This window comes from Lutra lutra, chromosome 4, assembly GCF_902655055.1.
Source record: "Lutra lutra chromosome 4, mLutLut1.2, whole genome shotgun sequence".
In the NCBI taxonomy this organism is placed as follows: Eukaryota; Metazoa; Chordata; class Mammalia; order Carnivora; family Mustelidae; genus Lutra; species Lutra lutra.
In genome coordinates this window covers 197,362,904-197,390,832 of record NC_062281.1, presented here as the reverse complement: position 1 = coordinate 197,390,832, position 27,929 = coordinate 197,362,904, and the positions used below count along the sequence as shown (strand labels likewise).

General features: G+C 63.7%; 3 protein-coding genes across 3 annotated transcripts; 1 reads left to right on the top strand and 2 right to left on the bottom strand.

Moving 5' to 3' along the window:
• Positions 1 to 745: 745 nt before the first annotated feature.
• TNFRSF4 (TNF receptor superfamily member 4) lies at positions 746 to 6,419 on the bottom strand. Its single transcript, XM_047725088.1, has 7 exons — positions 3,379 to 6,419; positions 2,993 to 3,115; positions 2,402 to 2,503; positions 2,042 to 2,108; positions 1,394 to 1,590; positions 1,132 to 1,236; positions 746 to 1,035 (listed from the first exon to the last, which is right to left on the bottom strand). The coding sequence occupies exons 1-7, from the start codon at positions 3,533 to 3,535 to the stop codon at positions 965 to 967; spliced, it is 822 nt and encodes a 273-aa protein (XP_047581044.1). The 5' UTR covers positions 3,536 to 6,419; the 3' UTR covers positions 746 to 964.
• Positions 6,420 to 6,522: 103 nt separating this feature from the next.
• Positions 6,523 to 16,665, bottom strand: SDF4 (stromal cell derived factor 4). The gene is made up of 7 exons (XM_047725086.1): positions 16,520 to 16,665; positions 13,269 to 13,622; positions 12,289 to 12,425; positions 11,938 to 12,051; positions 8,701 to 8,859; positions 8,164 to 8,339; positions 6,523 to 7,100 (listed from the first exon to the last, which is right to left on the bottom strand). The coding sequence occupies exons 2-7, from the start codon at positions 13,571 to 13,573 to the stop codon at positions 6,924 to 6,926; spliced, it is 1,068 nt and encodes a 355-aa protein (XP_047581042.1). The 5' UTR covers positions 13,574 to 13,622; positions 16,520 to 16,665; the 3' UTR covers positions 6,523 to 6,923.
• Positions 16,666 to 16,753: 88 nt separating this feature from the next.
• On the top strand, positions 16,754 to 20,490 carry B3GALT6 (beta-1,3-galactosyltransferase 6). Its single transcript, XM_047725087.1, has one exon. It carries the CDS (start codon positions 16,876 to 16,878, stop codon positions 17,863 to 17,865), a length of 990 nt encoding a protein of 329 aa, XP_047581043.1. The 5' UTR covers positions 16,754 to 16,875; the 3' UTR covers positions 17,866 to 20,490.
• Positions 20,491 to 27,929: the final 7,439 nt, after the last annotated feature.

Sequence of the window (27,929 nt, the reverse complement as noted above, 5' to 3'; positions counted from 1 at the left end):
GCCAGGGCTCGGCCGACATCAGGGCCAGAGTCTTGCGCTGGCCGCAGTGCCTTTGGCTCAGGTCAGCCAGCAGCTGCGAAGGACGCTCACCGTCTGGCCTGGCAACCCAGCAGGAGGGGCACCGTGGTCACGGACAAGTCATTGTCCGTGGGACTCTACTGTCGATGGGCATCGGGGTTTTTCAGCATTCGCCCCCAGGGCCAACTGCGGCTCAGCTTGATTGGAAATCTCCACTTTCCCAAAGCTTCCCCACTCACTACCCATGACATACACGCAGGTCTGGCAGGCATGGGATTCGAGAGGTCTCGAGAAAGAATGGCTCTTGAGCTCTCTGCTCTGCAAGGACACACAGAGACCTGAAGGGTTGTCCTCAAACAATCCCTTTGGGGCCAGGGCCTCCGGTCTCCTACCTGCTCCCATTAGTGCCGGAGCTATGGGCTCACTGGGGGAGCCTAGGGCCTGTTCACACAGATGCGGGGCTCGGAGAAGCGGCTCCTGGATGCCGCCGACAAGCTGCGGGGTCATTTGGTCCCCCAGGACATGTATGTGGCCTGCACGCCCCCCTCTGGAGCCGGGACGTGCTCAGAGAAGGGGTGAGGACAGGGGTGCCGGGATCTCTGAGGGGGTCCCATACCCCTGCCGAGGCTGGAGAGGCCTCCCCTGCCAGAGTGGGTCTGGCCCCTGCACTCCCACCGTGGCTGTGTGGCACTCAGCCCGCTGGCAGCCAGTCGGAGACCCAGGTTCACCAATGTCATTTATTGGGGGGACCACCCTGGGCGGAGAGTATGCACAGCATACGTAGCAGAGCCCTGGGCGCAGGCCAGGAGCACCTAAAACGGCGCGGGGTGGGGGGGTTATGGGACACGGTGGCCTGCGTGTGGGGGCACCCCAAAGCCCCTCCACGTATAGCAGGCCCTCAGGGCCCCCAGCCGGGGGTGGGAGCACTAGCTTCTCCAGTCTTGGCTCAGATCTTGGCCAGGGCGGAGTTGGCGTCGGAGTGCTCCTCCTGGATAGGGGTCCGGAAGCTATTTCCACCTGGGGAGGGGAAGGAGCAGAGGCAGGAGGTGGGGGAGGGTCACGGCCCCCCATGCGTGGGAGGCCTTCGGGGCCGGGGTCACTCGGGGTACTCACTGGGGGGCAGCCGCCAGGCTCTGTGGTGCAGAAGTAGCGCCAGCGCAGCTGCCACGGGAGCGAGGAGGCCCAGGCCCAGGCCCAGGACAGCGGCCAGCTGGGGGCCTGCGGGGAGGCAAGGCCTGCTGGGGTGGGGTCCACTGGAGCAAGGGGTCCAGCCCCAGAGGACCTCCAGGAGGGCAGAGGGCACCCCCACCCCCACCCTCTCTCCCTACCCCCCTTCTCCTTGCCCTGCTGTGGGGAGGCCAGGCCCTCCCCTTACCCCTGGGGGGCTCTGTAGGGGGCGTGAAGGGCTCCTGGGAGGCCCTGGCCCAGGCTGTGGTGGGCTGGGTGGTGGGGGGCCGGGCTGGGGGGCCCTGGGTCTCCCATGGCAGCGTGGCCGGGGGGCTCCTGTCCTCACAGACAGCATCTGAGCTTTGACTGGCTGGCCGCACCGTACGCTTTCCTTTCAGGGTACAGCTGACAAAGGCAGGGGGTACTGTTCAGGCCGGAGCCTCCGACCCAGCCAACTCCTCCCAGAAGGACCCAGAACTGAGGCAGGACCAGGGACGTGTGGGGAGCAATGGGCATCAGATCCCCCCTGGGTCCTGTCTGGCAGCATCCCACTCCTAGCCAGGGGACAGGCCAAGGACCCTGCCCAAGCCCCACAACCCCCAGGGACCCCTGCCCCACACCCTCATTCCCCACTTCCCCTCGCTCTGCTGCCCACACTGCTCTCCTCCCACCCCTACCGTGGAGGCCCCAGTTGTGGATGAGGCGGGCTCTCATGGTCTCCCAGGGCCTGGGACAGAGTCATACACTCCTCACCCCAACCCAGAAGCCAGGCTGGACCAGGGCTGAGGCGGTGGGCAGCATGGTGGGGCCAGGGGTCATAAGGGGACAGGGGCCAGGAGCCTCCCAGGCCACTCACTTGGTCCAGGGCTTGCAGGCCTGGTCGTCCCCTGGGGAGAAGTGTCCTGGTGGGCAGGGGGCACAGTCTGCAACAAAGACAGCAGGACGGTCTCCTCACCGCCCCCCCACCACAGCCTCCAGAACCGCCTCCCGGCCCACATTCCACCCATTGGCCCTGACCCGGGCACCCCGCCTTTCTTGGCCTGGCCTGTTTGTTGGGGGAAAGGAACTCATTCTGACCTGTGGGGGTGGGGGGTACAGTGGGAAGTGACAGCAGGTGATGTGGCAGACACGCTTCCTTGCCAGCCCCAAGGACCCTGCAGGCGCGCAGACCCTGCCCTCTCGAGCACACGCTGCCCGCCGCCACCCCCAGGCTCACCGACACCACGCTTGAAGCCGTCCTGGGGCTCGGTGCCTGGCTTACAGCCGCAGACCGTGTCCTGCGTAGGTGTGCATCTCTGCTTGGGTTCGCTCCCACTTCCTGGGGGGGGGGGCAGGGGAGGCGGGCAGGGTCGGCAGAGCCGCGGGCTGCTGCACAGGCTGGAGGACGGAGGCCGAGGGCTCCCGGACCAGCAGCCCCCTCGCAGCCGCGCGGGGCTACGGGCTCTCTCCAGTCCCTGGATGCCACATTCCTTCCGGCCACATGGCCCTTGGGAGGCACGCCCAGGGTGGCTCCGGCCTCCCTTCCCACCCTCCGTCAGGCCCACAGCAGGACCCTCGGTGGCGCTCGGATCCCGCTCACTGCCTGTAAAGGCCAGCCGGCAGGCACGTGCTCCTGCCTGATTCCTCGTGGCCTCAGCCCCCCCTTCCCCGGGAGGAGGGAGGGGCTCCTAGGGGGCCCCCCGTGGTACAGCAGGCCCCACTGTGGTTTGGGGTTTGTCTCTGCGGCTATGGGGACCTCCTAGGAGCGCCCGGGCGGAGCGCAAGGGACTCGCTCGGGGGTCTGGGATCTGGTCAGGGTGACGCTCACTCTGATTGCACTGGGTACAGGGTTTGCAGGGCTCATAGTTCGTAGCCTCATTGTAGAAGCCAGACAGACAAGGGTGGCACTCGGTGTCCTGGCCTCCGCTGCAGCGTCTCTCCATCCCATAGCCTGCAGCGGGAGGCAGGCCAGACTCAGTGTGGCTCCGCATGCCCAGCCTCAGTCCTGGAGGCCCATGGCCCGGGGCCTGGTTGCTGGTCACCCACTCTGTCGGCCTGAGTCCGCTAGCCCGTGACCCCTGTGTCCCGGGACCCCATCTCCTTGTTCCCCTCTCCCCATCCCCCATCCCCATGTGTGTCCCATCCCTAGGACCCCACCCTCCTGTCCCGGGGCCCCACAGGCCCCCTCCCCAGCTCGGTGGCCAGGCCACTCACCGGGCGGGCAGTCCTGACAGCACCTGCCGTCTCTGGGGTAGGCGTCCCCCACGCAGGTGAGCCGGGCCGCAGCTCCCAGCACAAGCCCAAAGAGCAGGAGGGCTGAGGGGGGCCCGCGGGGCCGCCGAGCCTGCACGAGGAGGAGATGAGGATTCATCGCCGGCGGTGCAGGAGTCTGGGGTTTTTCCTTGCAGGATGTGGCTATAAGGGCTGCGGGGGAGGGGTGGGGAGGGAGAGAGGAGGAGGGGACCTGGAGGAAGGAGGCCCAGGAAGGGCTGGGGACCCCTGACCTGGGCTGGTGGCAAGAAGGCAGCTAGTCCGAGCAGCAACCCTCCAGGCTGCGGGCTTCTCTCCTGCCCTGGGCCCTCCTCGCCTCAAATACGCCCACTAACCTCAGCCTCAGCCAGCGGGCAGCGGGGCGCCGACCCGGCTCACAGACCTGGGGCCAAAGTGAGGACCTGCAGCCGCTGGACCCTCGGCGGGGCCAGCACATCTAGTCCGCATCCACCGTCCACACCAGACGCCCCCTCGCCCCACCTCACCAGGGACACGGCGCCCCTTCGGCTGGGCACACGGGTAGCCTCCTGCTCTGGCCAGCCGACCCCTCCACAAGCTCGCTCCCTCTGGGCGCCCGCTCTCCCTGTGGAGGGCAGGTTGGACCCCTCAGGAGCAGGTGTCTGCTCCTGCAACCCCCCGCCCCCGACAAAAGGCTACACTCATGGCAATCCTCATGCCCTCAGCAAAGGGGTGCACAGAGCACATGGGTAAACTGAGGCAGCACCCTGTGTCAGGAGACAGGCCTCACACCATCTGGACCCTCCACGGGGCACCGGCTCAAGGGGAGAGCAGCCCCGAACTCCAGAGCACAGTCCCTGGTCCAGGCGTCCAAAACCAGCTCAGACGGAGGCAGTGGTCAAGAGCTCAGAGGGGGCAAGCGTGCGAGTGTGTGGAGCACGGCAGGGGTGTAGGCGGACGTGGCAAGCACATGAGTGCGAGGCAGGGCTGTGCTGCTCATCGTGTCTGAGCGCAGCAGGTGTCCCCAGATTCACGCGTTGAAACCCTGACCTCCCATGTGGCTGTTTGGAGGTGGGGCCTCTGCGCTGCTGGTCAAGTTTAGATAGGGTGGCGGGGGTCGGGGGAGTCCTGCTCCCAAAGGGCTGGCTTCCTTCTGGGAGAAGGAGACTGCGTGAGGACAACGGACGAGTGCAGCCCCGCCCACACTTGCTCTCAGAAGTCCGGCCCAGGACAGGGAGACAGTCGTCCCCGGTGTTGTTAGGACAGCACCTGCTCTGCACCCTGTGTACGAAGTATGCCAGGAGCACGTGTGAACCTATGCGCACGTGTGCAGGGTGGCATGTGTGCGGCTGCTCCTGTGGGGGGTGCCCTCTGCCCAGTCTGGCTCTGTGTCCTCCCTGGTGGCCAGGCCAACCCAGCCCATCCCACACCCACGCTGGGCCTAGGGTGTCCCCACAGCACCAATGTGACAGTGGAGACCAGGATGACCCACCGGACAGCCCCCGGAGCACGTGGCACCCTCGGACACAGCCCCAGGTGGTTCCAGGGCGGGCGGGGAGGGCCGTGTGCAGGGCCGTGGTGCGGAGAGCAGAAAGAACACTCGCGCATGGCTCAGACATCACTGGGTGTCCTGGAGGCAGGGGAGGCTACCCTGGGTCGTTTTTTTGTACCCTTCAAACCATAACCTTGAGATGAAATCAACCATACACCAGTTAATTCACAAAGTTTCGGACAGAGGGCCCCTCTCGGGGAGGAGAGCAGGGGAGAAGTTGGAAATTCCCCTCCCTGACTCCCCGACGACAGGTAAGGAAGCTAAGCGCCCCGGCCCACCTGTGGGAAATTCCTCCCCAGCCGAGCAGGGCAAGGCTGCCACGGACGAGGCCACCGCCCACAACAGTGGGGGCGGAGGGAGAGGAAGGCTCTGCCAGCAGCCAGGGGGCCACCAGGGGAGGGGATCGGGGCGTCAGGCAGCCTCGTGTGCGTGCGTGTGCACAACCCCGTCTTCCATAGATGGGGACAAAGTCTTTTTTTCTTCTAACTGACGCACTGTAGCTCCTGAGGTTGAGCTCACTTGGGCGTCCGGTGGGCAGCGCCCCCACCAGTGTGCCCCTCTCCTTCTCTGGGGGCCAAGTGGGCGCTGCCTGCCCTCTGGCAGTATGGGTCCCCGCTGCCCGGGGCCCTGCCCACCCGGCCCACGAACCAGGCCCCTGTTCACGCTGACCCGCCAAGCACAGACAACCACGTCGCCCACGCCCCTGCCAACTCACCCACGGGGGCCCGGCCACGGTGGGGACCCCCTCCCAGCACACACTCCCAGCCCTTCTGAAGTCTTTCCCGTCTGCGGGGAACCCGGTGCAGGTGTCGCCGCGCCCTCCTTCCGCTACAGCGGCCCCACCCCACGCTGCTCGGAAGCGGATCCCTGTGGCAAGGGCGGGTCATGAGAGCAGCTCAGAGTGGCTCCTCTGCCCACCGGGCTGGAGCCCCCACCTGAGCAGGGCCCTCCAAGGCCTGAGCGGACCCACTGCGGCGCCACAACCCACAGCTCAGGGCTCCTGAGGGGATGCCCAGCACGGAGGGGGCAGGGGCAGGGACTGGAGGCGGCAGCTCAGAGGCATGTGAGGTCAGGGACCCTCGGTCTGTTAAACCCCTCACAGCTCAGTGTCCTCTGTCCCCACATGCTGGACAAGCACTGGGCACGGCTGACCTCCAGAAAGGGCCTGGGACAAATACAGGTCTGGTGGGACCTCCCCCAAGAGCCCCGTCCTGTCCCCAGGCTCTCAGGCCCTCCCAGCCCCTGACCACAGGCTCGGTGAGACTCCAGGTCCCCTGGCCGCCTCTGCTCTGTTCCCCCACAGCCAGCCCGGCTGGAGTGCGGAGGGGACTCTCCCCCCAGGCCCTGCCGTAAGGGCTGGTCCTCAGATCTTCCCTCTCCAGCCAGCACCTCCCAGGGGTCTCACCTCAGCGCCACGCTCCAGACCCTTGGCTCCCGCGCCCCCGAGGGCCTCCCTGCCGCTAAGCGCGTCCCTCCCGTGCAGCCCCACCCAGGGGCCTGGCAGGAGCCTGACCAGACCCTCTGTTCGCACCGGATCCCCCACCTCAAAAGCGCTGAGTGGAAGCCACCTGGCCACAAACGTTCCAAAATCATTTTATGAGCTTTTTTTTCAACAAGGAAACGAAGCTAGGAGGAAAAGGCAACTCTATCTTAACGTCCATTGGTGAGATTCTCGTCACAAGTGTTTGTGTTTTCGGAGACGGAACGTCGTGGCAGGAACCCCCGGCCGCCGGCTCGGGCCCCCCGCAGAGCACAGGCCAAGGCAACGCCAGCGAGGAAGGGGCAGGGGCCGCGCTGCTCCCCGCAGCGTCGTGAGCCCGCAGGGCCCCGACGCGCCCGGTGCCCGGAAGTGAGACGCCCGCGCGGGGGGCACCGGCCCACAGCCGCACCGGCCCAGGCTGGCCGCTCAAGCGCACCTGGGGCAGGGCCGGACCGGCGGCGGCGGCCGGCCCGGGGGGTGGCGGGGGCGTGCGTGGGCTCAGAACTCCTCGTGCACGTTGCGGGCGTAGTCCATCAGCTTGCTGCCCGTGAAAAACTCGCTGTATTTGAGGACCTCCTCGGGCTCCAGGTGCTGGTTCTGGTTCTCGTCGGCGATGGCGATCATCTGCTTGGCCTCGTTAAGGGCGTTGTACTCGTTCATGGGGTCCATGTAGTCCTGTGGTGGTTCCGGGCACGGGGTCAGCGCAAACCCCTGGCCACCACGGCCCTCCCCGGCGCGCCCGCTCCCCAGCAGCACTAGGGCCATCGACCTCGAGTCTCAGCTCCACCATGGCGCCAGAAGTCCACACTTGGTGACGAGGCCGTGAGACACCCCCCACACCGCCAGGCAGACGCCCCTGCCCCCCACGGATGCCCTGTCAGCGAGGTCAGCGCCTCTGGCCTCAGGGAAGTATCTGCATGGCTCTGACCCTGTCACCAGCCTCAGAAAGCAACGCCTTATTTAAAACACCCCATAGGCTAAGAGTACAGAAGCAGCAAGGAGGGGATGTGGCATGTTCTGGAATGTTCTGGAAGGCAGACACCAGGCTGGAAGTGGCTCAGGGCCAGACAGCCTTTGCCTATGTGGCGCCTGAGACTCGCCACCTCCCGTCCTCCTCAGGGCACTCCTGATGCTTCCTTCCCGGAGGGGACCGGCCGGAGGGCAAACAGCCTTGAGTGGCTGCGGGAGCCTGCCTGTGGGTCACGCGATGCCCGGATACAGGCATGGACACAGACTCAACGAGCCGCCGCTCAATGCTCGAAGCAGGTGTGTGCGCCGGCTATCAAGTGGGATCAGAGAATTCTGGCGCAAAGACAGTGAGTCATGCAGCAACGGGGAAAACAAGCCCACACAGCACCCACACGGCACCGGCAGAAACACTTCGGGGGAAGATGGATTCCAGAGCGCCCTGCACCCCCGGCGCCCCAGCATCTCACCAGCTGCCCACTGGGGAGCGGCTGCTTGGAGCCAGAAGAGGCCGAGGCATCCCTGGCTGGGGGCAGGCCAGCACCTCACTGGCCCAAGCACCACACGTGACCACGCTGCCCGGGGACTCCCCCTCCCCTGCACGTGGGGAGCCCACCTCCAGGTGCCACAAAGTGTTACAAGGAGCAGCCGGGCCAACACTGCCGTCCTTTCCACCGCAGCCCCTTGCCTAAGGCACACCTGGAAGCCTGGGGATCTGGGCCCCGAACTCAGGGTGGGGGGAGGGCGGTGCCCCCCAGGCACCTGCACTCACCTCCAGCTCAGCCATGGTCACGATCCCATCATGGTTGGCGTCGATCAGTTCCTCAAACTCTTTTTTTCGGTCTCTGACCCAACTGTCATCGATGTCCTGGCCCTGCTGGTTCTCCACTGTGCCGACGGGCAGAGAGATGAACTCAGGCAATGAGAGCTGCTTGTCGCCGTCCTGGTCTGCAGCACAGGGGAGCGAACACTCAGACTTCACCTGGATGTGGGGCCACCTGGGCCCACCCAGAAGAAAGTCAACCAAAAGAGGTTACCTGCCAAATTTTCAGTGTGTTAAATTTTAGCCTAAAGCTGTTTTAGGTGCGTCTCACCTGACCTGCTCGAGAGCCTGGCCGAGGCCAGATGGCCCAGGACAAGGCCTGACCGCCCCCCACCACTGTGTGGCCCCACAGCCTCCAAGACCCCCAGGCCGACCCCTGCCAGGAGCACTGCTGCAGGGGCACAGTGGACTCCGCCCTCCAGCCCAGCCACCAGCAGGGAGCCCCCCACTCTCCCCCCCGAGGCAGGGTCACAGGCCAGGCCTCACCCAGGTCCCGGACAATCTCCTTGACCATGAACTTGAGCATGCCACGGCTGTGCTCAGGGTGCAGGAATGACAGGAACTCGTCCTCGGTCAGAAGCAGGTCTGAGGGGGGGCTGTCCGCCTGATACCAGCGGTCCTTGAGGTTCTCCAGCACTTCCTGTGCTGAGAGAGGCATCCCCATGAGGACCCAGGACACCCGCACGCACCTGAGAAGTTCTGAGACGTGCTGCCTGGGAAGGTTGGCTTAGGACACTGGTGAGTGAGGCCAAGGGCCTTGGCGCTCGACAGAGAGCTCAGCCCTCAGGCCTCCTCAGGGAGGCAGACAGTGCAGAGACCGCCAGACCCAGACCCTCCCAAGTACAGGGGCCGACCCCCTGCGTGTACAAACCCAGACCCCCTAAGACACGGACTCCTCCCCCACGCGGACACACACAGGCGCAGACACCCAGCCCCCGGCCCCGTGCAGCCCCAGCCTTGGCTCACTGCTGCCGTTTGCTCCGGGAGGGGTGGAAAGCGCCGGGTGGGTGGACTCGCCCTGCCCCTACAGGAACGAAGCACACCCCGTTCCTTTCCACCTCTTGCACGCGCGCCGCACACAGAGGGCAGGGCCCTGGAGGAAAACCCGGCTTCCAGATATGACTCAAGCATCCCCACAGACTCTGGCGCAGCCCCCACTCTCCCTCCGTGGGAAGACCTGGCATGGGGAGTGGGGCCCAGAGCTTGCCCACAGCTTCACAGGCTCCGTGACCGTCCCGGGCTTCAACAGGGCGGAGCGGCGGAGGCTGGCCGAGCAGGAAGAGCCGAGGCACGGAGCTCTGTCCACGCCCTCAGGGGCGCCCAGGCCTTGGCACATCGCAACAGGGACACAGCTGCCTCCCGCACAGTACCCGCCCCCTCGAGTCTCAGTGCCTTCTGGTGCACAGGAGATCCCGTAGTGACCTACTTTTAATGGCAAACCCACCTAGCGGACGGTGGCAGCGAGCGGCGCTCCTGCCCGCCACGCATGGGGACAGGCCCAGACTCTGTCTATCCGTGGCGTCTGACAGAGGAAGGTCCACGTGGCTCCAGCGGCTCGAGGACCTCGACCTGAGCTCACTGGAGACTTAAGTGGGTGCTGAGACCAGCAGCGGATGTCCATGAAGAGGAGGACACACAGGCAGGGACGCGGGCAGCTCCAGCAGCTGGAGGGAGGCTGCCACCAAGCCCTGCGAGCCTGTCTGCGGTGCCTGGGGATAGCAGCCCCATGAGCCCCAGGGAGGCACACAGCCTCTCAGTGCCCGCCTGCGCTCCCTGGGCCTCCCAGACCCTCAACACTGCTCTTCACTTCCGATGCCCAGACCTGCTCGCCCCATCCAAAGAGAAGAAGGAATGAGGAGCCTTGAACACGAGTGAGATGAAGGAGTCAACAGGCAGGCTGAGGCAAGAGAGTTCATGCCCCAAAGGACGGGACCTGACCCCAGGCACACCCGAAGGAAAGGTGCTGAAGACAGACTAGCTCCCGAGAGCAGCCAGGGACAGAGCACTGGCAGCCCACGCCCAGCAGCCACCCCAGAGGCTGCTGCCAGACAGAGGCCCCCCAGAACCCCCTGATGCTTCCAAGTACCACCTTTAGGGGACAGCTGGAACGACAGGACAGACCATGGAAATGAAAAACGGAGAAAGATATGAGAAAGGCAAACAACCATTTCAGAAAAAAAAATAATCACATTCAAGGCACAAGCTTTCAAAAGGACAGAAGTGAAATCCTGGATGGTGTCCCGGAGAACGGCGGAAGGCCAGGCAGTGCCCAAGGGCATCCGTGCTGCTCAGGACAGGGGTCTGGTGCCGCTGGCCGCACGTGCGCCACAAACAGACTGAGCACGAGCAGCAAAGGTGTAAGACAGGGACGAGGTGCCTGTGACAGGCGGCCCCCAGGGGGACAGGTGGAAGGCTACCGCCACACACACTGTAAGACGCTGCAAGAAAAGGGTCCTACAGACCAGGGCGTCTCGTGCAAACGTGCCCCACAGAAGATCCCTGAATGAGACCCAAAAACACGTAAGAAGAATCCCAGACCGTGACCAGGTGGGACCCATCCCAGGTGCACAGGTGGTTCAACACCTGAAAATCAGTTAACATGAGCATCCCAACAGGCAGAAGAAAAATCACACGATCCCATCAACGGGCGCAGAAAAAGCGTGACATAAAATCCAACAGGCGTTCATGATTCAAACCCTGAGCAAACCGGGAATAGAGGAGATGTCCTGCGTGGGACAAAGAACACCTACCAAACCTACAGCTCATATCAGCTTAATGGTAAGAAAGCGGGCACTCTTCCTCTAAGATCAGAACAAGAAAAAGATGTCCCCCTCCCCACTGCTTCCCAGCACCGTACTGGAGTCCCAGCCAACGCAAGATAAGAAAAGGAAATCAGAGGCGGACAGTTGGGAAGGAAGAAACAGTCCATGTCCACAGACGTCACAATCGCCTGCGTGGGAAATCGGAATCATCTGAAGACCGCAGGCCGGAAGGTTAGAGCGGCCAGTCACTGCCCTGCGTGCCAGAAAGGCAGGCAGGGAACCAGGATTAAGGACAAGCAGGAAAACACAGACAGAAAGAAAGTATGACTACAACCTACGGGGGACAGAGGGGTCCGGGCCATGAAACACCAGGCCGACACAGACAGGAGTGCCCACCGTCCACCTGAAGGCCCAGCAGCAGGGACACCGGCAGCCCCGGGGCCACAGCAGCTGCTGTCCTGAAGCACAGGAGGACCTCTCCTCCCAGCACCAGGACGCTGGCCTCGCTGACGCAGGACCTGCTCCCTACTGCATCCGGGGGGGGAAGATGCCACAGAGAAACTCCCGCGCGCCCACAAGCTCCCGGAGAAGACCCGACGGGACAAGGTGGGGATGGTGACCCAGCACTCAGAGGAAGGACAGGACACGACAGGCAGCACACCAAACCTGCCACCCACCTGGGTAGGGGCCCAGGCGGCATCCGGCCGCACTCCAGAAGCGAGCCGCCCCCCGCAGCGCGCTGGCACCCGCACACGTGCCCAGAGTTTCCCTGGTGTCCCTGCGGGAGGCCTGGGGGAGGGCAGAGCTCTGCCCGGCTGCTGGCCGGCCCTGCCCACCTCCACGCCCCTCGCGCAGATGCAGCTCCCCAGGACCCTGTCCTCGCCCACAGACCAGCCTCCCCCGGGGCTCCGGCCCACGGGGAGGCCGACCACAGCCCCCCGCACGCACGCCCAGCGCTCACTCTCCTCGTCGACTTTCAGCTCCTCCCCGTTCCTCATCTTCTCCGCAACTTCCTGCTCGCTGTGGCCTTTGCTCACCAGAAACTTCACTTTGTACTCGTCCCACGACACGTGGCCTGGAAGGGAAGGCCGAGCTGCGAGGCTGTTCCACCGCGCATGGTTTTAGGAACAGCGAGGTCACTGTGTTCACACCCTGCCAATAAACCAGCCCCACAGGCAAGTACAGCAAAGGCAGGAGTGGCCCCACCCAGGACCGCCCCCAGCCCAGGCCCTCACTTCCTCTACCCTCTGCGCACACGGCCCCCTCCTGCTGGCAGCCTCCCGCCCCCGGGTGAGGGTGAGGCGGGCAGTACCGTCGCCGTCGGGGTCCACAGCGTGGAAGTGCACCTTGCTCTCCTCAACGGCCTCCTGGAAGTGCTCCGCCGTCTTCTCCATGATCCAGCGCTGCATCTCCTTGGCACTGATCCTCCGGTCCGTGTTCACGTCCACCCTGCAGGCAGGGGCGCGATGTCAGACGAGGCCTCTAGGACCCGGGACAGGACAGACGGACGGACGGACCAAAGGGTGGCCAGCGGGGCTCCACCGTCACGAACAGGGACACACTCTGCCCAAAGGTGACGCCGGAGCTGTCAGCAGACAGCGGGGACGGCTGGGAAGGCCGTTTGCTGTGCAGGGCAGCCCAGCACCGCTTCCCCAGTCTGGGGGCCGAGGGGGAGGACACACTCGGCCCTCGCCCTTGCTCACAACAGGCGGCCCCGTCAGCCCACACCAGCACGCCCAGACACTTGAACGGGACCAGAGCTGGGACGCCAGAGCACAATCACGTTCCACACACGGGCACAGACGGCTCGGTGGAGAAGCAAATGTAGATGCAAGCGTGTGCACACGTGAATTAGCAGTGCCCACGGATGCAGTGGCTCACACACACGTGTGCAGACTAGCACATATGTGCCTGACCTAACACACCGACGTACACACGCGATCAGGTGCGCACCCGTCATCCAGCCCCACCCACCGGGAGGCCCACTGGCGGGGACACCAGTGCCCAAATTCTGGCTTCTACACACCGTCCACCAGGAGCTCAGGAGCTCCTGTCAGTCTCCTTCCTGGAACCAAGAACCATGAATCCTGGGTCCCGCACATGACTGGGCTGCCGTGCGACCAATACCCTGGGAGCCTGGACCCCACCAGGCCTGTGCTGGACAGACAGGCTCCCAAGGCATGGGCCCCCGAGACCCGTGGACCCTGCCCAGGCCCAGCACCCGGCCTGCGTGAGCTTCGGTCCCGGCACACGCCAGCTAGACGCTAGCGGCCCCCCAGGCCTGGCACCTACTTGGAGAAGAGGACCATCAGCTTTCTCCTGCTCCTCCGCGGCTCCGCGTCCTCCTCAAACCCGTCCGTGTCCTTCCCCAGGAAGACCTCCTGATGGAAGTCCTTGTTGAGGTGCCCGTCCATCTCCAGCTTCACCCCGTTCAGGTGGTCCGGGGGCAGGAGCTCACGCTCATCCTTGCTGCCAGCTCTCTCCCGAGCAGATGAGTGGTTGGCAGGCCGGGCGGACACATCCATCAGAAGGATGACCCCCAAGAGCCAGAGGCAGTGAGGAGCCAGGCCGCTGAGGGGGACCTGCCTGCACGCCATGGCCGCCCTGGGTCCGGGCTGCAGGACGGGCTGCAGGTGCGGCCAGATGCTGGGGAGAGAGGGGCGGGGCAGGTGAGGAAGTGAGGCCTCGGGTCACAAGCCTCCCCACCACCCCAGGCACTGCAGAAGGCTCCAGCAAGCAATCGCAGGTCTGTAAAGAAGACACGGCCACCGTCCGACGGCGCGCCAGCCAGTACTTCTCTAGAGAGCCGTCTACTTCACAACGTGAGATGGAAGTTCTTGGTTTACAAGACACATAGTGGACACACCGTTTCCTTTTCCAAAGATGCCCACCTCAGGGGCTGCCCAGCACCACTAACCCTACCCCCTTCCAAAGCCCACAGTGGGCATTCCCAGAACAGTCTCTCTCCATCCCCCCTGGCATCGGGTCGGGCTCCAGAGTCATGGTAACTCACTCTCCAAACCCAACTCAGCATTTATGAGCTCTGTGACCTTGGCTAAGTCACCCGGCCTCCCTGCCTGTTTCCACCTTGACACAGGAAGCCGCCTCTCCCGCCCCAAGGCTTTGTGACGACTGGGCCTGGCGCCAGCAAATGCCCAAACCCACCCAGCCCTTTCCTACCTTTCCTTCTCAATGACCTCTGCTGGTGCACACGTGCACACACACACACTCAGCAAGTGCACACACGCACCCTCGTATGCACGTGTGCGCAGACACGCACACCTACATGTGTAGACCCACATACCCATAAATATGCACATACACACACCCCCTTGCACACGTTCACACAGGAGTACCAGGAAGTCTGTCATCCTTGGTACGCCTGGGCCCAGCAACAAGGAAACCATGCCACCCTTCTGTCCACTCTACCACGGTACGGATCCCAAGGCCACATGCACTCGTGCCCAGCACTCGGCCATCCCTGCCTTCTCCCACATCTGGCTCCTTCCACACGGGCCCACCTGTTTTCCCTCACACCTTCCAGTTTCCTCCACATTCCCTTCTGGAACGGCCTGGAATTCCCTTCTGGCTGGCACCAGAACAGGGCCCGGATGCCCACCCAGGTCCCTGCTTGGCTTCTCATGGACCTTCACACTCCACACTTCCCAAAAGGAACTCTAGCTCCTTCTCGCCCTTTCCATGACCTGTTCCTCTCACAGTCTGTCTGCCTGGCAAACACGGGCGGTCCTCTCAGGTGCAGCTGAGGCCCTCCCCTCCTCTGGCCGTCTTCACAGAGAGGAGCAGCAAAGGGAAGCCCACCAGCTCCCAGGGTCCAAAGGTGGTGGCCGTGGACACGCTCGCCACAGGCCAGAGTGCCGCCTGCTACCAAGCTGGGGCATGGAAGGACGCACAGGGCCACACAGCGGGCAGAGCAGAGGGCAGTGCTAGGCAGCAGCACTGCCACCACACCCGGCCTGAGGGCACACAGCACTGGACCAGGGGCTCCAGCGGGCTGGACGCCACCCCCTGCTTATCTGGTGCTTCCTCTTGAACCTGCACAGCATTACTCACCTGCCCGCTGACACCTGTACGCACTGGTCTCCAAACCTGACCACTATCTGGGTTTTTCAACAAGACTCTGCTCTCCAAACTCATCTGTCTCATTCCTCAGACGAAGCAGTCCTCAGAGGGCAGCGCACATCCCTCTTTCCAGCTGTGTGGAGCCTGCGGGCTGCCCCAGGACGTCCTCTGGGCTTGGACTGCCCTGAATCTCACGTACTGGAACGCCACACGCTACCCCACCCCACCGTCCCAGCAGCTGTCACACTGTCCACACAACCCGTGAACCTGTACAGGGGTTTCTGCCACCCCGCAATACGTGTGTTCCTGAAAACGTCCGTGCTCCACAACAAGGCACAACAAAAACACAGGACCCGTGGGAACAACTCAGGGGACGTGTCTCAAGACCCAAACAACTCGATCTCACGGGCCAGGAAGAAACCAGTAAGTGGTGGCCGGCGAGGGTCCCGCAGACTCAGCACGCAGCTCTCCGCAGCCACTAAACTGATGGAGATGCTGGGCACAGGTGCCAAGGAGATGCCAGTGGGACTGCACCTAAGGTGGGCCCAGGAGGACATGCAGCCTGCTGCAGGCCAAGCCCTGTACAAGCCTGCGACCAGCAAGGTTTCCTTTCCTGCGGGAGTGTAACTCTACCCCTGCGCCCCAGCTCTCCTGGCTGGGCAAGCGCTGCGCAAACCAAGATGACCTCCCCTGACACTAATACCGCCCTTGCCGGTCGTGGCCGTGAAAACACGTATCATGTCCAAACACACTGTACTTTGCTCCCTGAAAAGACAAAGTCAAGTCCTTACTTATCTTGAGGACTAGGACAGGACGTTCTGCACAAAAGTAGCCCCAAAACACCCGCGCAGATACCAGGACGTCAAGTGAGACTCTGAGCGCTCACAAACGCAGCCCCTCAGCTGCTCAGCTCCTCACCCTCGGCCTGCCCTTCCCCCTCGCCCCCCGGACGCGGATGGCAAAGGCCAGGGCCTGGCTGGCTGGCCGGGGAGTCCCCGTCCTCCAGAAGCGACGTCAGCGGAGGGGGCAGCAGCACCCAGGGGCCCGGCTTGGTGCAGGCGGCATTCCTCGGCCATCCCGGGGGGGTCCGTGCTGGCGACCCTAACCCTGGCCGATCGAAAGGCAAACGCGTCGCCTGAAAGCGCTGTCGCCGCTCTTAGGAGTCGCGCAGAGAGCGTCGGTAACGGCCACGGGCCGAACCGAAAGCCGGGGCTTTCCACGCACGGCTTCAAATCTTCCGCAAGTCCTACCAATTAGATCACCTCTTGCGGACAAGGCGGGCGAGGGCCCCTCGCTGGTAAATACCGGGATCCACCCGACTGCCCCGCCGACCGGCCTCCCTCAGCCTCAGTTTCCCGGCGGCAGCCGTCGGTGAGGGCAGAGAAGACATGAGCCCAGGGTCCAGCGGCCCGAGGGAGCCTCTGCAGGCCTCCCGGCGCCCCCGACCCGGGGCCCTCACTCACCGGCCTCCCTCCGCTCGCCCAGGATCGGCCGAGCGGGGCCCGAGCGCCCGTGACGCCTCCGACGGGACGCTCCTAGGCCGTGGCCATCTTTCTTCCGGGAAAAGGCGGACCGGGAACGGCTCTGGGCGGGCGCGACGCCCCCGCGACGACGCTGGCGCCGCCATCTTTCCTCTGGGCGGAAATAGCCGCACGGACAGGACACCCCCCCCCCGACAACCAATAAGAAGAGCACGCGCGCCCACGTGACGAGCGGACCCGTGACGGGCAGCGCACCGCCCTCCGCCTCCGCCGGCGTTAGACGCGGCCTGCGCGCCGGCTTCGGGGCCTCGGGGGCGCTTCCCGCGCGCGCGCGCGCCATGAAGCTGCTGCGGCGCGCGTGGCGGCACCGGACGGCGCTGGGCCTAGGCGGCCTGGCGCTCTGCGGCGCGGGGCTGCTCTACCTGGCCCGCTGCGCCGCCGACGGCCCCCGCCCGCCTCCCGGCCGCAGCCCCCCGCCCGCCGAGCCCGCGCGCGCCGCCGCCTTCCTGGCCGTGCTGGTGGCCAGCGCGCCGCGGGCGGCCGAGCGGCGCAGCGTGGTCCGCGGCACGTGGCTGGCGGCGGCGCGGCGCGGCAGCCCGGGCGACGTGTGGGCGCGCTTCGCGGTGGGCACCGGCGGCCTGGGCGCCGAGGAGCGGCGCGCCCTGGAGCGCGAGCAGGCGCGGCACGGCGACCTGCTGCTGCTGCCCGCGCTGCGCGACGCGTACGAGAACCTCACGGCCAAGGTGCTGGCCATGCTGGCCTGGCTGGACGAGCACGTGGCCTTCGAGTTCGTGCTCAAGGCGGACGACGACTCGTTCGCGCGGCTGGACGCGCTGCTGGCCGAGCTGCGGGCGCGCGACCCCGCGCGTCGCCGCCGCCTCTACTGGGGCTTCTTTTCGGGCCGCGGCCGCGTCAAGCCCGGGGGCCGCTGGCGCGAGGCCGCCTGGCAGCTGTGCGACTACTACCTGCCCTACGCGCTGGGCGGCGGCTACGTGCTCTCGGCCGACCTGGTGCACTACCTGCGCCTCAGCCGGGAGTACCTGCGCGCGTGGCACAGCGAGGACGTGTCGCTGGGCGCCTGGCTGGCGCCGGTGGACGTCCAGCGCGAGCACGACCCGCGCTTCGACACCGAGTACAAGTCCCGCGGCTGCAGCAACCAGTACCTCGTGACGCACAAGCAGAGCCTGGAGGACATGCTGGAGAAGCACCAGACGCTGGCGCGGGAGGGCCGCCTGTGCAAGCAGGAGGTGCGGCTGCGCCTGTCCTACGTCTACGACTGGTCGGCGCCGCCGTCGCAGTGCTGCCAGAGGAAGGAGGGCATCCCCTGAGCCGCAGCCGACCACACGTCACACGGCGCTGGAGGGAGGCCAGGACACACGCCTCAGGAGGTGGCCGCTGCAGCGAGAGGCACTGGGGGCCTGGGTGCCCTCCCACTGGCCTTAGATGGGCACAGCTGACCGGTTCTGGCTAGTCACCCAGAATAAGCCCAGACCTCTAGGGGGCCAGGTGTATTTGGCGAGCAGCAATGGACAGCTTCTAGGTCCCAGCTCCGGTGGGCACCCAGGCCTGTGCACCCCAGGGGCCACCATGGAGCCTCACTCTTGTTCTGGGTCTTGCCAGGGCAACACATAAGGTCCAGGCAGAAAGGTCCTGTCCCTGGATCTCAGCCCACATGGGCCTAGACTGGGAGGAAGGCTGGCTTTGAGTGGCTTACACAGCCACCGCCCTCCCCCCCCACCCCCACCCCCCCCCCCCCGCCCCACCCTGGCTGTCCTCTACCAAGGGCGAGGAGAGCAGCCAGAGGCTGGAGCCCACAGGCACTTGCAGACACTGGCCCCAAAGAAAGAATCTGGACTTGTTCTGAGGTGGGGATCCTGTGTCGTCCCACACCCTGTGTTGACCGTCCACCTGGGAAGTCCCCGCCCGGAGAGCTTTGGCTGCCGGGAACTGATCCTCCAGCCCTTGCATGTTCCAGCTGAGCTGTGTGTTGCACCCAGTGGCATTTATCAAAATCGCTGCAGATTGTGGGGTCAGGTTACCGTCTCTGTTCCGTGTTGATGTCTTCGGTCACGTGGCGTTGACTGAACCGTGTGTCCGGCTCTTCTGCTTCAATGGTACCTTGGTCTTCGTTGCTTTAGAGTAAATTCGCGGTAAATGTCATTCAGCGTTAGTCTGTGACGTATAAATACTGTAAATTTGTGTAGATAGAGTTTAAGTACGAGTGTGTGGGTCTTGTACTTTTTAAGTTATTTAAGGGAAGACTTTTCTATCATAACTTGGGCTTTGTGGATTGATCTGTTTTTACAGCTGGAGTTGTAGACTCGCTACTGCCTGTGTGTTTAAATGTGGAAGAATTCTAAAACTCTCCGTTTCTCTTCCCAGTTTACACAAAAAGTCAGTCCCATTGTTTCCTTCTGAAAAGACTTTCCTTTACAGGCTTCCTCACGGCCATGCAGGGGCAGGCGTTTCTCACACACGCATCTGTTGTTTTAGACTCTGGGCCCAAGTTCCCAGAATCTGAGCCCTCGGAAGCGTTCGTGAGGTTTCCCACATTCTGTCTTAAGAAAACGGACTCTGCCGGCCGGCACGTCCTTTTGGAGACAGAAAGCACGTGCAGCCTCCTGGCTGATGGCCTCACATCCACTCACACATCTTCAGAAAATCAGGGTTTCTTTTTTCCCATTAAATGTGAAAAGTGAGTGCTGTGGTCATCGCAAACGTCAAAGAGGCTCCAGGACAGCCGTGAGCCCTTCTGTCAGCGCAGTGGTGTGTGATGCTGCACGTTCCTACTCCGGTACCTGCGCTGGGTCACCTGCTGGTGCTGCTGGAGTCTGGAGTCTGCTTCGGCACAATGCAGGATGCGGGGAGCAAATCTCCGACTTGCCCTTTCATCGCCTTTCCTTTGTGTTCTCAGGCCGTGGGTTTTAGGAGCAGGTGCCTTGGTGCCCTTGGGCCGCGTGAGAACCCTGCAGACAAGCGAGCTTAAGCAGCAGACACGTCTTCCTCACAGTTCTGGGGGCTGGCAGCTCAGAGTGCCCGCGGGGCCCAGTGCTGGTGAGGACCTGCTTTCTTCGGCACAGGTGGCCACCTTCTCGCTGCGTCCTCATGGCAAGAGAGAGCCAGAGCAGGCTCACCGGTGTCCCTTTTTATAGGGACACTAATCCCACCGGAAGGCCCACCGTCTGGACCCCAGCTGACCCCAGCTCCAAATACTGTCACATGGGGGGTTCAAGTCTAATTTACATTTTTGGGGATACAATCAGTCATTGCAGGTTTGGATTATTTCTGTTTAAAAGCAGAATATCCAGAATTTGGATCTCGGGCCAGAAGGGCTGGTCTTGTGGTTGCAATTTTCCTGTCTTTAGAAAGTAGAACCCGGGCCTGTGATTGTCAGGTGAATGTGGGCTTTCTGATTAGCTGCCTCAAAGCAGGCTCAACTGTCCTCTGTGAATAGGTTTCCAAGACAAGGATTCATGAGAGGGTCCAGGTTTGAGGACCCTGGGGTGAGCAGAATGGGACCCTGCCGGCCATTTTCACCTGGACGTCTTGTCTGACCTCGGGACTGTGGGATGAGTCGGCATGTGCGTGTCTCCGTTTCTCAAACGAGGAGACTGTGCTTGGACAGACCAGACAGCTTGCTGGGGCCACATGCCAGTGGCAGAGCCAGGCTCCAAGCCGAAGGCTGGACCTCCACACCCCCGCCCAGCATCCACAGTCCTGCTGTGGCTTCCAGGTTTCTCCAGAGTGGACCCAAGGGAAAGCAGGGCACCTATGTCCAAGACCCAGTAACAAAATCTAAAAATCTAGGCATGTCTCTTTGGAGGAGGGGGTCCCTGAGCCTTAGCACTCAGGTGAATCACAGGGAAGTGCCAGTGTGCAGCCAGGTGTGACCGAAATGGAAACTTCATATTGTTCAACCTAAATCATTAAATTTCAAGACAGAACCAACCAGATACTGGGCTGATGGCGCGTTGTTGCTGTGGTTGTGATGTCAGCATTCAGACCATACGCTGGGGCTAAAGGCCAGGAGCCCCTCCCTAGAGGGACCCTCAGGCGTCGCCTTATCGTGGCCCCAGGGCATGTGGGTAGAACCTGCCCCCCTCCAGTCTGGCGGGCGTTCTCCAGGTTGGGGTACCCTCCCTGCACTGTACCTCCCACCCACTGAGGGCTCCCCACCATCTGCACGTGTGTGCTCTATAGACCGGGGGTGAGCTCAGGCTCTCTGGCTCTTGGGAGATGGGGAGTCAGACCACTGGACTGGTTTTTATGGGAATTTAGGATACAGGACCACTGACCTGTCTCCCGGCCAGACTGGTATGTCCAAGCGGCCGTTAGAGCCCACCCTTGCAGCGCATCAGGACCAGATGGGCATGGGGCATCCAGCACCACCTCCAGGGGACACCTCTCCTCCTGGGGGGGCCCTCGTCCTGCCTGGCCTACCCTAAGGCCAGTGTGGAGAGCCCTGGCAACAGCCCTTTCACGTTCCTGAGAAAAGAGGAAGAGATGGGGGCATAGAGCCTGAGCACCTTAGCCAAGGTCCCAGGGCCAGAAAAATGGGAGAAATTTCAGAAATCCTGCCAGTAACAGGAGGAATCTCCCGAGAATTATGCCAAGCAAGAAAAGTCCATCCCAAAAGGTTGCATACTGGGTACCTCCATCTCCATGACATTCTCGAATGGTCACAGTTCTAGATGCCGAGGACAGATCAGTGCTGCCAGTCAAGGTGGGGTCAAGGTGGGGAGGTGGAAGGGAGCCGGGGCTGGGTTCTGCGGGTGGAGCTGCCAGGCTTCTGGCTTGGATGTCCCTGTCCTGCTTGTGATACTATCCGGTGGTTTTGCAAGACTCGACCACCAGGGGGGCCTTGGCGAGGGCCATGGCACCTCTGTCACAGCTGCATTAAATTTGCACTCATCTCAAAATTTAAAATTTAATATAAAAATATATATTGCATCACTAATTCCAATACAAAAGAGAAACGTGGGACCTGAGAGAGAGACCGGAGAAGGCAGGGCGCCCTAGGGTGGTCGGGCACCCGGAAGGGCTCACACAGTCATGCTGGGGAGGGGCATGGCTCCCAGAGGCCAGTCATGAGCCCTGTGGTGAATGGGAGCTGGTGCGCTACCCCACCATCTGCCCTGTCCCCCTTGGATCTGAGCCAAGACGCCCACCCCCTGCCCTGCCCCCCCAGGCCCCCTAGAAGCCTAGGGGACAGAGAAGGATCAGGGACATGGTAGGAACTGACAAGGAGGGGAGGCGGTGTGGTGACTGCCCTGGGACACACACCTGCTGGGGGAGACCACATGCCGACAGGCTCACCGGCTCATGGTTGAGCCCTAGACCCGTACAGCTCCTGGTGTCCGCCGGCCCTCATCCCTCCCAGCTGTGTGCACATCACACAGGTCCCTCGCCTCTGGCCAGGTGGGCCTCCCGGGGCCCAGCACAGACCCTGCCTCACAGGGGCGGGCCTCCCTCTGCCCAGCACCTGGCCTGGAGGACAGGGTCCTGCAGTGGCAGGAAGGGGCTGGCTGCTCCTGGCCAGAATCTGCAGGGTCCGACAGGGACGGCCGGTGCGCCCCTCAGCCCCCACCTGACCCCGGGACCTGGTTCCCCTTGTGAGACCACTGCCTTTCATTGTCTGGGGCTGAGGGAGCGCATGGCCGCCAGCCACAGACAGGCTTCAAGCAGGCCAAGCATCTGGCCCTGCTCGGGACAGCCAGAGGAAGCGTGGAGAACCACCACGTTCAGAGGCACCGGGGCAGCAGGTAGCCCAGGGGAGACTGAATCACCCTAGTTGGCTCCTGGGTGTTTGTGCTCTGGTCAGGAGAGAGGCTTGGGTTGTCCTTCCTCCTACTAAGGGTAGGGCTGCTGCCTCTCCTGCCCTGAGTCCGGGGAGCCGGCTGAAGGCCTGTGTCAGTCCTAACACCAGGACCTGGCCTCAGAACGGACAGTAGGCTCTTGAGGGGTCGCAGTCCAGGCCCTGGGGGTCTCTTCATTCCTGGGACCCTATGGCCCTCCACTCTTGGGTCACCTCCCAGCTCCCACCCAGAGGACCCTCCGCACAGCCTTGGTTGCTGAAATAGCCCCTTCCCCTGTCACCTGGCCTCTAGGGGCTCCCCCGCTTCTTCAGGGCCAGGGTGGGCTCACTGCCAGCCTGGGCTACCCCGGAGTTCCTCCCCTCCCCCCCACACCTGGTCCCGCTCACCCCCAAAACTCTCTTCTGACCCTGCCCCATTCCCAGTCCTTCCTGACCCCTGTCTCCCCATCCTGCCCCATTCCCCCTTTCAGACCCTCACACCCTGGAAGCAGACCGTCCGACCCTCCCAGACTGCAGCCAGGTGACCCTGCCTGCTGCACTGAGGGCTTCAGAGACCCCAGAGCAACCTCCCACCCATGGGTCCTGAGGCCACATGCCCTGGGCAATGTCCTCTGCGGTATCTCTGGAGCAGCCACCCCTTCCTCCCCAAGGACTCCGAGCCTCCCCTACTGTGGGGTCCCACTGGAGGTTGTGCAGTGGGTGGGGCGGCCTGAGTGGTGGCAGGGGAGGGGGGGGCGACACCTCAGGCCTTTGTTCCAGCTGCAGTGACAAGAAAACTCAAGCCCCCCCTCCCACCCAAGGCCTGGGGTTGCCGGGGATCACAGAGGCTGATGGCCATCAGTGCGGGCAGCCACTCCCAGCTCCTGACCCTCCCCTAGACCCCGAGGGGCCCAGAACAGGACAGATTAGCAGCTCTGTGGGGCTGGGGGAGGGCCAGGAGCACTTGTTCGGGGAGGTCCCAGGGATCTGGAATGGCATTCTGATCCCAGCCTCAAGGGCGCAAATCCAAAGACTGGGCAGAGGTGTGCCCCCAGTCTGAGCACCAACAGGGGCCCAGGGGTCCATCCACCCTGTCCAACTGGTGGGGTCCCGGAGAGATGCCTTTGCGGGGCATCAGCCAAGCTGCTCTCAGGAGGCTGGCTTCTGCGGAAGCTGACCACGGGCACAGAGTAACTCCTGCGTCCCCCTTCACACAGACTTGAAGCCTTCATCCAGGCCATCTCGGGAGTGGGGCATAGGGGGAGCCCAGGAAGTGATGAGGGTCAGGGTCTCTACAGAGCAGTCTCCACCTGGGCTTGGAGATGAAAGCCACCCAGAACACACCCACCCCCAGCCTAGGAAGGGGACCCTGGCAGCTGAGTGGGCAGCCAGAGCTAAAATCTGGGGAGGCCTGAGCAGGTGGGAGCGGTGGGGGAGGCAAGGGGCAGCCCCTTGGTGGCCACTCAGCAGGACAGTCAGGGGCCCTCCCACGCACATCTGTGGCCCCCGCCCACGCGGGGGTGGGGCCCAGAGTGGCCTCCATGCACAGGTGTCCCTGTACCCCTGGCCCCAGGTCCCTGCACTTCCTGTGCTCACAGCCCTAGACCTCTTCGGCTGTAAGCAACAGGTTCGCCAAGCAGCACTCCTGTTGCTGGGTGTCGCCCAAGGCCAGGGGGAAGCCGGGGCCACAGAGCAGCCTGCACAGTGTACTGCTCTGTCCACCGGAGGGAGCCTGGACCACAGGCTGCTCCTGCTCCGTCCTCCAGAGTAAACACAGGCAGGGCCACTGCCCAGGAACCCCACAAAGACCCTCACCCAGACCCAGCCTCCCACCAACCCAGGGCCTGACCCCGCCTGGCGACTAGAGGAGAAGGCAATCCAAGGCCTACCCCTCCTTCCAGCGGCATCCTTGGAGCTCGGAGGCCCAGCCCCCAAGGGGCCCCTGCACCCTGACACGGGGGGCGCCTGCTTGATCCTGCAAAGGGAGTGACGGAGAGATGGCCAGAGCCGGCTCCAGCCCGTGACAGCTAGTCACCCGTGTCAGGCCCTCGAGCCACAGGAGGAGAGATGCGGCAGCCTCCTCATGCCCTGGGGCCTAGCTCTGGAGCACCCTGCTGCAAGGGACCCCCGCCCCCTCTGGCTGCCCGGCGTTCCCGCCTACAGCAGGGCCAGGAGGCAGAGTGGCTGCTTCTGGACAGGCTTTACTTCAGAAGTGGAGTTTTGCTTGGCCCTCTGACACCCTTCCTGTTCGCTCCTGCTCTCGCTGCCGCCCCCTCTCAGAGCCAGGTTCCAACAGAGCAGCCTGGGGGGCGGCAGGTGCGGATGGGGGGTCCCTCCTACCCTCGAGGCTGCCCGGGGTGTGTGGGACATGCAGGCTGTTGCAGAACTGACGCTATCACACCAGAGGAACCCATGAGTCACTGCCCCGGAGCCAGGGCTGCACCCCAAACCTCCTGAACAAAGGCCCTTTGTGCCCCAGCACTACCCCCCACCCCTGCCCCCAGGCCCGCCTGTGCACACTGTCAGACTCACAGCAGATGTGTCGATGGCAGCCGCAGGCACGGGTGTGGTTCAGGGCTGTGTGCTTGACCCCTGGTCGTGCTTCCCAGCCCTCCCAGACCCAGCTGCAGGCTGAAGGCCTCCACTCTTGGGTCAGCTCGAGTGCCTGGGGCTAGGGCCTCAGCAGCTGGCTGACCCTAGGGCAGGACCCTCAGGTCATGGAGCGCTCAGAGCCCACAGGACGCACTGGCCAAGCCCAGCCAGTGAGCAAGACCCCAGGGAGGCCACCCCAACCCCCACTGTTCCCCAGCTCGTCTCTGGAGGCCAGCCCAGCCTTAGATCCTCCTGTATGCAGGATAGAGACCTTGGGGGAGATAAGGCTTCCTCCTGCCCCCAGGGAGCCTCTGCCCCAGGACTGTGTGCTGCAAGCTCCTCCTTGGGCGTGAGGAATCCCTGTCCCTGGCCACCATCGCCCAGCGTCCCCAGCCACCACAGTGAGCCCAGCTTGTGGACTCGAAGCAGCACTTCTCCGCCTCAGGGTCCAGCCATCTTGTAACCCCCAGCACGGTCCAGCCAGCTGGCCTCCCTGACGCCAAGGACGCCAAGCCCAGCCATTCACAAGCTCAGCGACTGGTGGGCCCGGGGCTCCAGCCACGAGGTCCTGGACACCTGCCCCGTGTGTGCTCCCACGTGCCCCAGGTTAGCACAGACTGTCCTGGTCCCAGGCAGAGAGAGAGGACCGGAGACCGACCCCACACAGAGACCTCCCAGACACCCTCAGCAGCACTCTGCAGCCTCACCCCTCCACGTCAGAGACCCCATCCCGGCCACCACCAGGTCAGCCCAGGGAAGGCACACCCAAAGACATGAGTTGAGAAACTGCCACCCAGACCCCCGCACCCCCAGGTCAAATCTCGGTTCCTGGCCCAGGTCACAGGAGTCAGCACGTCTGATCTGGAAGTGAGAAACTCCCAGGTGTGCCGGGAGTTAACCCGGCTGGGGAGAGCTAGTTGCCCTTGGAACGGCCCCTCACCAGCCGCAGGCCCGACCTGAAGGGGCGAACTCAGACCCAAAGCTGGCCTGGCCAGGCTGTATGCTGACGCCCATACTTCTGCAGGGACCCGGGCCCAGGCTGGGGGGGGGGGGGGACTCCTGCCAGCCTCACCCCTACCCCATCCCATTCCTCAGCCCCCACAGAGAAGGAAGAGGGAACAGGCAGCCTTCTCTCTCACAGCCTGGACCCCTCCAACCCTGTCACAGACCTCGGGTGGGGCCTGGCCGCGCAGCTGGCGGGGGCTCCTGGCCCCCAAGAGCACTTTCCAGCTGTCCCAAGCCAGATACCCACATTCCTGTCGGCTCTCAAACCAGACGTGCCCAGGGTGCTGGAAGGCCAGCCTGCGGCCCAACACCGAGACACCCTGACTCTCAGCGTCCCAAGGCTACCGTGGGGCCTGTCAGTGGCAGTCAGGCCATTGCCCGAAGACCGGGACTCTGACTGTGCAGGGCTGGGGAACACCAGAGGACGGCTGCCCCCTCCCCGGAGACCCTACCTAGCACAGCAGGGCACCGAGCTGTCTGGCAAGTTCCACAGTCAGATGGAGGTTCTGGGAAGTGAGCCCTAAAGGAGGTCAGTGAAGGTCAGCCCATTAGTTCCTGCTGCTTCAGGGCAGGGCTCAGGGCCAAGGGTCAACCCGAAGCCATACAGAGCTGTGCGGCCACTCTGACTCTGGCCCCAGCTAGACGCTCAGGCCACCCCAAAACCCAGCTACAAAGCCAGAGATCAGGCCCGGAAAAGATCCCCATCTCCCAGGCTCTCCCATTCCCTGGAGCCCCTGCTCAGGCTGGGCATCACTGTGAGGGCCCAGGGCCCCTTAGGGGGCTCCAGACCGCTGCCCAGACCCCAGGGAGCTCTTTGAACACCACGGTCGGGATTGAGGGCAACAGGGCAGCAAGCTTCTTTCCACTGAAGGGCGTCCCAGGGTCTGCTCCGTAACAATCTTCATCTCCCTTTCACAGAAGACCGCCCTCCCTTCTCTCTGCGGGCTGGGTACCTGGGCTCTGGAAGGCGGGCTCAGCCTTTGGGAGCCTCACTCTGCACCCGCCCCTTGCTCACCCTGGGAGTCCACCCTGTGTTCGTGGGGGCCTGACCCCTGGGCCCCCTCAGCTCACAACACTCGATCCCATAGGGCAACCACCATGGCCCAACCCCGCCCACATGCCTTTGCTCCCAGTCCCTCAGCCATGGAGGCCCAAGCGGGGACAGCACATTCCAGGGGAATTACAGCTAAGTGGCTAATGACCTCTGATTAGGGGTAACAGAAACAGGGAGGAAGACCAGACAGAACTGGAGGCAGGTGCTGTCAAGCGGCGGGCCCGGGCCCTGGCCACCTGCCCACCACAGGCTCCACGGGGCTGGCCTGGTTCATCCTTCTTGTCCTCGCCTCTCATCTGTCCTCACCTATCTGTCACTGTCTGTGGACCCTGGGCCCCATCTCTGGGTCTGGATCTCCATCTCTGTCATCACAGTCCCCAAAGCACGTCTGGATACCATGAGACCTGTCCCCTCCTGGACCCAACCAGGTCTAGGAGGACCTGGCATGGAAGGGACTGGCTGGCATGGAAAGACCTGTAGGGAAGTGGGGAGCCCCCCTGGACGCTGAGAGGCCCCAGGCACAGCCGAGAGTTTGGCCCAGTGCTGGCCATTGTCTCTCGGCATTCCCCCCGCCTTTCCCCTCTGTAAATGGAGGTCAGACATGGACAGTGCCCATGGCGGAGCCTGGCGCAGGACCTCAGTAATGGGAAGTGGGAGACAGTGCCCCCTCCTGAGTTTCTGTCTCCCAAGTGTGCCCCTCCTCCCCCAACCTCCCCGGAGAAGGCCCCGTCCCCCCCACACCCCGCAAGCTGCCAGAGCACCCCCACTCAGACCGGGCTGGCGCCTGCAGCCACTACAAAGCAGACACCCCCAGCTCGGCCACCCGGCCCCTGACGCCACCCTGGGGCGACCAGGGAGAGAGGTGAGGACGGGTCATCGGCCAAGCCCGTGGTTGCAGGGGCTGCCGCCAGCCCGGCACCAGCCTCTCCTGCCTCATTACTCAGCCG

Coding starts and splice junctions, on each gene's coding strand:
- TNFRSF4 (XM_047725088.1), bottom strand. CDS start 3,535: ATGAATCCTCATCTCCTCCTCGTGCAGGCTCGGCGGCCCCGCGGGCCC. Junction 3,116..3,378: donor CTGTCAGGACTGCCCGCCCG/GTGAGTGGCCTG, acceptor CTCCCGCTGCAG/GCTATGGGATGGAGAGACGC. Junction 2,504..2,992: donor CTGTACCCAGTGCAATCAGA/GTGAGCGTCACC, acceptor CCCCCCCCCCAG/GAAGTGGGAGCGAACCCAAG.
- SDF4 (XM_047725086.1), bottom strand. CDS start 13,573: ATGGCGTGCAGGCAGGTCCCCCTCAGCGGCCTGGCTCCTCACTGCCTC. Junction 12,426..13,268: donor CTGATGGTCCTCTTCTCCAA/GTAGGTGCCAGG, acceptor CCCTGCCTGCAG/GGTGGACGTGAACACGGACC. Junction 12,052..12,288: donor TGTGGACCCCGACGGCGACG/GTACTGCCCGCC, acceptor CTTCCCTTCCAG/GCCACGTGTCGTGGGACGAG.
- B3GALT6 (XM_047725087.1), top strand. CDS start 16,876: ATGAAGCTGCTGCGGCGCGCGTGGCGGCACCGGACGGCGCTGGGCCTA.